This window comes from Asparagus officinalis, chromosome 9 (genome assembly GCF_001876935.1).
Source record: "Asparagus officinalis chromosome 9, Aspof.V1, whole genome shotgun sequence".
NCBI lineage: Eukaryota > Viridiplantae > Streptophyta > Magnoliopsida > Asparagales > Asparagaceae > Asparagus > Asparagus officinalis.
In genome coordinates this window covers 5,539,711-5,549,156 of record NC_033802.1, presented here as the reverse complement: position 1 = coordinate 5,549,156, position 9,446 = coordinate 5,539,711, and the positions used below count along the sequence as shown (strand labels likewise).

The 9,446-nt window shown below is 38.8% G+C and overlaps 1 protein-coding gene across 1 annotated transcript; it reads right to left on the bottom strand.

Annotated features, from left to right (window-relative positions):
* LOC109823118 lies at window positions 1-8,934 on the bottom strand. Its single transcript, XM_020389404.1, has 2 exons — window positions 8,770-8,934; window positions 1-492 (listed from the first exon to the last, which is right to left on the bottom strand). The coding sequence occupies exons 1-2, from the start codon at window positions 8,932-8,934 to the stop codon at window positions 1-3; spliced, it is 657 nt and encodes a 218-aa protein (XP_020244993.1).

The window sequence follows — 9,446 nt, the reverse complement described above, 5'->3', positions numbered from 1 at the left end:
TCATCCGCCTCCTCCGCCTCCGCCTCCTCCTCCACGTGGGCCCCGCAAGGGGCGCCGCCTCAGCTCCCGATCGTCCAGCTGGAGGACGAGGAGGACCACGGCATCCGGCTGGTCCACCTCCTCATGACCTGCGCCGACTCCGTCCAGCGCGGGGACCCGGGCGTCGAAGGAGGGGGGAGGCGACAAGAGCGGCGTCGGCAAGGCGAAGAAGAAGAAGAAGGCGAAGAGCGTGGAGACGTATTCTAGAAGCTGGCCCAGGAGGCCTCCCTCCTTGCCCGCTACAACAAGAAGCCCACCATCACCTCCCGCGAGATCCAGACCTCCGTCCGCCTCGTCCTCCCCGGCGAGCTCGCCAAGCACGCCTTCTCCGAGGGCACCAAGGCCGTCAGTAAGTTCACCAGCTTCTGAACCGTTGGGCCGGGCTTTGGGTCCGGTCGTGTGCTCTGGTGTTGTTTGGGATTCAAGGGTCTGGGTTTCGCTGCTTTTTGGTTGCTTGTTGGAATTTCATTTTGTTTAGAAATAGCAGTAGGTTATTATGGTGGGTAGTAGTTTTTGTAATATAAAGTCGACTTTTGAAATTAAGTGTCTTGATTAGTATGATATATGTCTACTGGAATTGTCATCTCATATTTTCTTCTGTGTTGCGGAATTGTTCTTTGGTCTCCGCCGAGTCTTGTTTCATCTTTTCTTGTGCTTGTTTGGATTAACTCTTAAATATTTGGAAGTAGTTCTAGTTTTCTTGCGATTTCAGGACAACGTTTCTTTTTTGCTATTGCAATTTATCCTCAAGAGTTCAATCGGAGCTTGGCATGGGCTTTATCCTTATTTTATCTTCTGTGGGTTTAGTGTATGCAGGTGTGGGTGTGGCTAGCGAAGGAAATTTGAGTTTTGAGTTCATTGTTTGTACTGCACATTGTTGTAGATTGGTTCTACGAAGGAAAATGAGATGATGGGTTGGGATTGTAACATCCTGATGTATTTTTGTTTGATGGGTTGAAATCATTCGTAAGGATGATTTTGATCCAATTAGAGTTTAATTTGGGAGTGTTGTTATGTTTCTTAGTTATTCAAGGTTGAATGAGAAAATGAGGTATTTTTTGGAACATATATGTATCACAGTTAACCGTAAATGTGATAAATAAACATATATAATGTGATATTTCAATGTTACATGTGACAATTCAATCCTACATGTGACAGTTCTATCTTGTATGTGATATTTAGATCTGATTTGTGACTTTTGGGTGTTACATGTGACACTGAGACCTCATATGTCACGTTAACGTATTATATGTGAACGTTATACGTGTACTTCATATCAAGCACCTGTTACGGCTTCTCGGATCAATTTTAATGACTTCGGATCAAGCACCTGTTACGGCTTCGATCTCATCTTCCAGAACCACTCGGTGTCGGCGACCTCCTCATCGAGGTCGTCGGATCCGTCGTCGACAGGGCCGGTGATGAGGGAGTTGAATTACATGGGATTTTCTAGATTTATAAATGTTAACAATAACAATGGAGCGACGCCTTTGCATCTAGCGGCGAGGCAAAGATGATTTTTATTTGTTTTAAATCTGTTTGCTTTAAATTTGAGTTTTGAGTTCATTGTCTGTACTGCATATTGCTATAGATTGGTTCTACGAAGGAAATAGGATGATGGGTTGAGATTATAGCTTAGTTATTCAATGTTAAATGAGATGTTTGGTAACTTTCATTTACAGTCTTTCTAATGTAAGCAACACTCAATGTTATATGTAAATGAAAAAAGAAACATTGTTTGTGGTAAATGAAAAAAGAAATCAAGCGTCCATTTCAATGTTATATGTGGCAATTCAATCTTACACGTGACAGTTCTACCTTATATATGATATTTAGATCTGATTTGTGATATTTGGGTGTTGTATGTGATAGTTGGGTGTTGCTTGTGACATTTGTTATTTATACGTGACATTTTGGTTATTTTATGTGATATTTTGGTGTTTCCTGTGACATTTAGTGTTTACACGTGATATTTGGGTGTTGTATGTGATATTTGAGTGTTGCTTGTGATATTTGTTGTTTATACGTGACATTTGGGTGTTGTATGTGATATTTGGGTGTTGCTTGTGACATTTGTTGTTTATACGTGACGTTTGAGTGTTGTATGTGATATTTGGGTGTTGTATGTGATATTTGATGGGTTGAGATTATACGTGACATTTGACTGCAAATGAAAGTTACCAAACATCTCATTTAACATTGAATAACTAAGCTATAATCTCAACCCATCAAATATCACATACAACACCCAAATATCATATTTACTTTAAAAGAAATTGTAACCTTTTAACTTTGAATAGACCATAATATAAAAATAAGGGAAAATTGTTTGGAGGAACCAAAATAAGTTGGTCCATGCATCCTCACTCCTAGCGTATTATGCAATCAGAGAGGGATACCTCACATAGGTATCCCTCTCAGATATGTGAGGTATCCCTCTCTGATTGCATAATACGCTAGGGGTGAGGATGCATGGACCAACTTATTTTGGTTCCTCCAAACAATTTTCCCTTATTTTTATATTATGGTCTATTCAAAGTTAAAAGGTTACAATTTCTTTTAAAGTAAATATGATATTTGGATGTTGTATGTGATATTTGATGAGTTGAGATTATAGCTTAGTTATTCAATGTTAAATGAGATGTTTGGTAACTTTCATTTACAGTCAAATGTCACGTATAATCTCAACCCATCAAATATCACAAACAACACCCAAATATCACATACAACACTCAAACGTCATGTATAAACAACAAATGTCACAAGCAACACCCAAATATCACATACAACACCCAAATGTCACGTATAAACAAATCTTCCCTGAAATGTTAATAGTAGAGATATGGCCACCTATTGGTTTGGTAAAACCAGGAGAAAGAATGTTGTTCAGTATGAAATTACGCTAATCATGTATCATTGTTTGAAAGTGCTTCCTTTGATCCATGATATCTTAGTTTATGAAGATGCTCTTTAGGTAAGAGAAAATTCTACATTACAATAGTTTTTGCGAATTGGAAACTAGAGAGGCATTAAATAGTTGGTCGCTAGTAAAGATTTTATGGAAATTTATTTTACCTATGTGGGAGCATTGAAACTACGATCCACAGGAAAACTTCTTGTTAAGAGGATAGCTGAAACTATGAAAACATTTTATCGTAGTTGTCGAGTACTTGAGAATAATAAGTTTGAGGAAAACTTCTGTAAGAGGGATAGTATGTAATATCCTAAGTTTATTTGGAAATATATATGAAGAAATAAATGGACTTTTATGCATAATTTGTTTAGGGTTCTATTTGTAAAAGGAATTTATAAATACCCCAAAACCCTACTTCCCATCAGCTTCTCTTCTTCTTCCGTCTCTGTCTTTGCCGCACACAAAAAAAAAGTCATGCTAGCAGACTTGATTGGATCAAGAGCCTTCCCACGTCTAGAAAAGAATCCCATCTTTATTAAATCCTAGATTCAAAAAAGAAAATCTCTCCTTTGCACCCAGAACCCCTCTTTTTCATTGATTTCTCAATGTGAGCCGATCTATTTATCCAGTTTAGGGAAAGAGGGTATCTTGTTATGGGATTTCGTGATGGAGCCTCGTGCGAGGAGGAGTTCCGCTCGGTTGGAAGATTACCGCGGATCGTTGGGGAGATCTATTTAGGTTAGTTATCATCGAAGAATATGCGATTTGATGACTTTGAGTTTTAATGTTTTTAATTTTTAGGTTTTTATCCTATCAGGTATAAATGCCAGACTAATGGAGATGTGGACTCATGCCTTAATATTTCTGGACACATGTTTGGCTTCGTTACTTAGAATAATCACAAGATCTGGTTTATGTAAGGTCGAAGCTAGTAGAGAAATGTTTTAACCTTAGGAGCTGACTACATATACTCATCATCGCTGATTGGGATTATATCCTGTTGCATACTGACTGATGATATGCTCTAATTTAAGTTTCTACGAGGCACCGCTCAAATTGTTGGGAATTGGATTAGATTGTCTATCAAGCTAAGGTAAGTGGTAAATTTATGCATTGTGCATTGCGTATTTTTCTACAAAATGATAGTAAGTATATGTGGATTTGTTTCCTGATGGTTATATTCCTTTGTATGATTTACTGCTATATCATTTGTTGATTTGTTGATTTTGTGATGCTCATAGATATTTTGGTATAACCTATGCTTATTTCTTATCAGTTATGTCTTTCAATAAGTGGTAGGTTGAGATGTGCATATGTGTTTGATTTATTTCAATATTGGTTCTTTGGCATTTTGTATAATGTGATTAGCTTTACGAACTTTTTTATTGTTAAAGCATATGCATCTCAAGTCAATATACCGGTATAGTGTCGGATATAAGCAAGCTATTAAAACAGGACTCAATGTGCCTCTATGAGGTTTTATTTTAGCGCTAAGAGCCCAAATTGGGTCTCACGTCCGGGAACCACGGGCTTAATAATGTGGGGTTTTCCGAGTCAACCGAGTATGAAGTGTTGAACCGCATTGAGACGTAGCCATGCTTATCTTTATTCCATGATTTCTTAATTTTCTTAAATATTTTGTATCAACTACTAGAGTTCATTAATGATTCTATATCATTCTTATATTTGTTTGTTTATTTCTCATTGTAATGATTTTAGTTTTGCAAAACTAGTGTTAATGTATGATTTATCCCACTTATTGAGTTGTGAACTCATTGCGTTATTTCTATTCTTTTCAGAGACTCGGATTAGGTGTGAATTGAGGATTGTCAATTCTTAGAACAAAGCAAAGAATAATCGAGATTGTTATTGTCTTCTAGGTGAAAGGTTAAATAAGTCTTTAATGTTTGAGAGATGAATTGAGAGTTTGTAATAATGAGATTTCTTTCTTTAGGTGAGATTTATTTGGAGTTGAGGAATATTTATTTTATCAATTAATTGCTTTAGTTGACTTTTGGATTATAGAGAATATTTGTTGTTGGTTTTTATTCAAATGAGAGATTGTTTAGTGTTCTTTTTAATGAATGTATATTTTGGAGGAATTTTCACAGGTTTAGTCCGGCTCTAATATTCCTTTGAGGTTCGAAATTGGGGTCGTGACATCACGTTAACGTATTATATGTGAACGTTATACGTGTACTTCATATCAAGCACCTGTTACGGCTTCTCGGATCAATTTTAATGACTTTGGATCAAGCACCTGTTACGGCTTCGATCTCATCTTCCAGAACACTCGGTGTCGGCGCTCCTCATCGAGGTCGTCGGATCCGTCGTCGACAGGGCCGGTGATGAGGGAGTTGAATTACCAATGGGATTTTCTAGATTTATAAATGTTAACATAACAATGGGAGCGACTGCCTTTGCCATCTAGGGCGGCGAGGCAAAAGATGTTTTAATTTGTTTTAAAATCTGTTGCTTAAAATTTGAGTTTGAGTTCATTGTCTGTTACTGCATATTGCTATATGATTAGGTTCTAACGAAGGAATAGGATGATGGTTGAGATTATTAGCTTAAGTTATTAAAGTGTTAAATGAGATGTTTGGTAACTTTCAATTTACAGTCTTTCTAAATGTAAGCAACACTCAATTGTTATATGTAAATGAAAAAAAAAACATTGTTGGTGGTAAATGAAAAGAAATCAAGCCGTCCATTTCAATGTTATATGTGGCAAATTCAATCTTACACGTGACAGTTCTATCTATATATGATATTTAAGATCTGATTTGTAATATTTGGGTGTTGTATGTGATAGTTTAAAGGTGTTGCTTGTGAACATTTGTTGTTTATACGTGACATTTTGGTTATTTTATGTGATATTATTGGTGTTTCCTGTGACATTTAGTGTTTACACATGATATTTGGGTGTTGTATGTGAATTTGAGTGTGTCTTGTGATATTTGTTGTTTATAGCGTTTTACATTTGGTGTTGTATGTGATTATTTGGGTGTTGCTTGTGACCATTTGTTGTTTATTACGTGAACGTTTGAGTGTTGTATTGTGATTATTTGGGTGTTGTTATGTGATATTTGATGGGGTTTGAGATTATACGTGACATTTGACTGCAAATGAAAGTTATCCAAACATCTCATTAATCATTAATAACTAAGCTATAATCTCAACCCATCAAAATCACATACAACACCCAAATATCATATTTACTTTTAAAAGAATGTAAACCTTTAACTTTGGAAATAGACGCATAATAAAAAATAAGGGAAAATTGTTTGGAGGAACCAAATAAAGTTGGTCCATGGCATCTCAACCCCTAGCGTATTATGCAATCAGAGAGGGATAGCCTGCACATAGGTATCCCACTCAGATATGTGAAGGGTATCCCTCTCTGATTGCATAATAACGCTAAGGGGTTGAGGGATGCATGGAACCAACTTATTTTGTTCCTCCAGAACAATTTTCCCGCTTATTTTTATATTATGGTCTATTCAATGAGTTATAAGAGTACAATTCTTTTAAGTAAATATGATATTTTGGGTGTTGTAGTGAATATTTGATGGTTGAGAATTATACTTATTATTCAATGTTTAAATGAATGGTTTGGTAACTTTCATTTGCAGTCAAATGCAGGTATTAATCTCAACCCCAATCAAATATCACATACAACACCGCAAACTATCCATACAACACTTTCAAACGTCACGTATAAAACAACAAATATCACATAGCAAGCACCGAAAAAAAAAAAGAAAAAAAAAAAGCAAATTCACAATACAACCCCCAAAAGTCACCGTATAAAGCAACAAAATATCACAAGCAACACTCAGATCATCACATACAACACCGCAAATGTCACTGTGTAAACACAAATTTCAGCAGAACCAAATATTATCACATAAAATACCAAAAAGTCACGTATAATAACAATATTCACATAGCAAACACCAACCTATCACATACAACACGCCAAATATCACAAATGCAAGGATCTAAATATCATATATAAGGTAGATCTGTCACGTGTAGAATTGAATGGCACAATATAACATTGAATGTGAAGCGCTTGATTTTCTTTTTTCATTTACGCACAAACAATGTTTCTTTTTCATTACATTAACATTGGGAGTGTTGCTTTACATTAGAAGGACTTGTAATGTAAAGTTATCAAAACATCTCGATTCTGATATCTATTGAACTACTAAGGCTATCGATCCGCACGCAATCACGTCGTATTCTCGCCTTCGTAAGACCAATCTATAGCAATATGCAGTACAGACAATGAACTCAACAACGTCAAAATTTAAAGCAAACAGAATTTAACAACCAGAATAAAAAATCATCTTTGGGCCCTCGCGCTAGATGGCAAAAGGCGTCGCTCATTGTTATTGTTAACATTTATAAATCTAGAAAATCCCATGTAATTCAACTCCCTCATCACCGGCCCTGCGCGACGGGATCCGACGACCTCGATGAGGAGGTCGCGACACCCGAGTGGTTTGGAAGATGAGAATCGCAAGCGTAACAGGTGCTTGATCCAAGTCATTAAAAATTGATCCGAGAAGCCGTAACAGGTGCTTGATATGAAGTACCGTTATACGTTCACATATAATACGTTAACATGACATATGAGGTCTCAGTGTCACATCGTAACCAGTGCGCCCAAAAGTACAAATCAGATCCTAAATGATCACATAGCAACGATAAAACTGTCACATGTAGGAATTGAATTTGTCACATGTAACATTGAAATATCACATTATACTATGTTTATTTATCAGCATTTACGGTTAATACTGTGATACATATATGTTCCAAAAAATACCCTCATTTTCTCATGTCAACCTTGAATAAACTAAGAAACATAACAACACTGCTCCAAATTAAACTCTAATTGGATCAAAACCATCCTTACGAAGATCTCAACCCATCAAAACAATAATAACATCAGGATGTTAACAACGCCAACCAATCAATCTCCATTTCCTCGTAGAACCAATTGCTACAACAATGTGCAGTACAAACAATGATACTCAAACTGAAATTTCGCTTCGCTAGCCACAGGCCCACACTGCATACACTAAACGCCACAGAAAGATAAATAAGGATAAAGCCCATGCCAAGCTCCGATTGAAGCTCTGAGGATAAAATTGCAATAGCAAAAAAGAAACGTTGTTCCCTGGAATCACAAAGAAAACTAGAACTAACTTCCAAATATTTAAGAGTTAATCCAAACAAGCAGGGAAAATTGCTTAGAGGAACCAAAAAAATTTGCTCAATCATCCTCCTCCCCAGCCCCAAAACTCTAACCCCCAAGCCTATAAATTAAAAAAAAGTGCAACCAAGCCCCAAACCCACTGCCAAGAAAAAAATTCATCCCAAATTACCCTTCTTCCCCATTTAAAACACAATCAATTTCTTCCTCCCTAAAATCTGGGCAAAAGACCTCCCCCTTCCCCTCATCCGCCTCCTCCGCCTCTCCTCCTCCTCACGTGGGGCCCCGCAAGGCGCCGCCTCAGCTCCGATCGTCCAGCTAGGACGAGGAGGACCACGGCATCCGGCTGGTCCACCTCCTCATGACCTGCGCCGACTCCGTCCAGCGCGGGACCCGGCCTCGCCCTCTCCCTCCTCGACGAGATGTGCCCCCTCCTGACACGCGTCGGCACCTCCTTCGGCCTCGGGAAGCGGCGGCAGCTTCTCGTCGACGCCTCAGCCCGTCGGATCTACTCTCCCCAGATCCCCGGCCCTCCCAGTCGGACTTCGCAGATCCTCTACCACCACTTCTACGAGGCCTTGCCACCTACCTCAAGTTTTGCCCACTTCACCGCCAACCAAGCCATCCTCCGAGGCCTTCGACGGCCAGACTGCGTCACGTCATCGACTTCAACCTCATGCACGGCCTCCAGGTGCCGGCTCATCCAGGCCCTCGCCCTCCGCCCCGGCGCCCCCTTCCTCCGCCTCACCGGCATCGCTCCCCCCCCCCCCCGACGCCGCGACTCCCTGCGCGAGGTCGGCCTCCGCCTCGCCGAGCTCGCTCGCTCGTCCACGTGCGCTTCGCTTTCCGCGCGTCGCAGCCAACCGCCTCGACGACGTCAAGCCCTGGATGCTTGTTGGAATTTCATTTTGTTAGAAATAGCAGTTGGTTATTATGTGGGTAGTAGTTTTTGTAATATAAAGTCGACTTTTGAAATTAAGTGTCTTGATTAGTATGATATATGTCTACTGGAATTGTCATCTCATATTTTCTTCTGTGTTGCGGAATTGTTCTTTGGTCTCGCCAGTCTTGTTTCATCTTTTCTTGATGCTTGTTTGGATTAACTCTTAAATATTTGGAAGTAGTTCTAGTTTTCTTGCGATTCAGGACAACGTTTCTTTTTTGCTATTGCAATTTATCCTCAAAGTTCAATCGGAGCTTGGCATGGCTTTATCCTTATTTTATCTTCTGTGGGTTTAGTGTATGCAGGTGTGGTGTGGCTAGCGA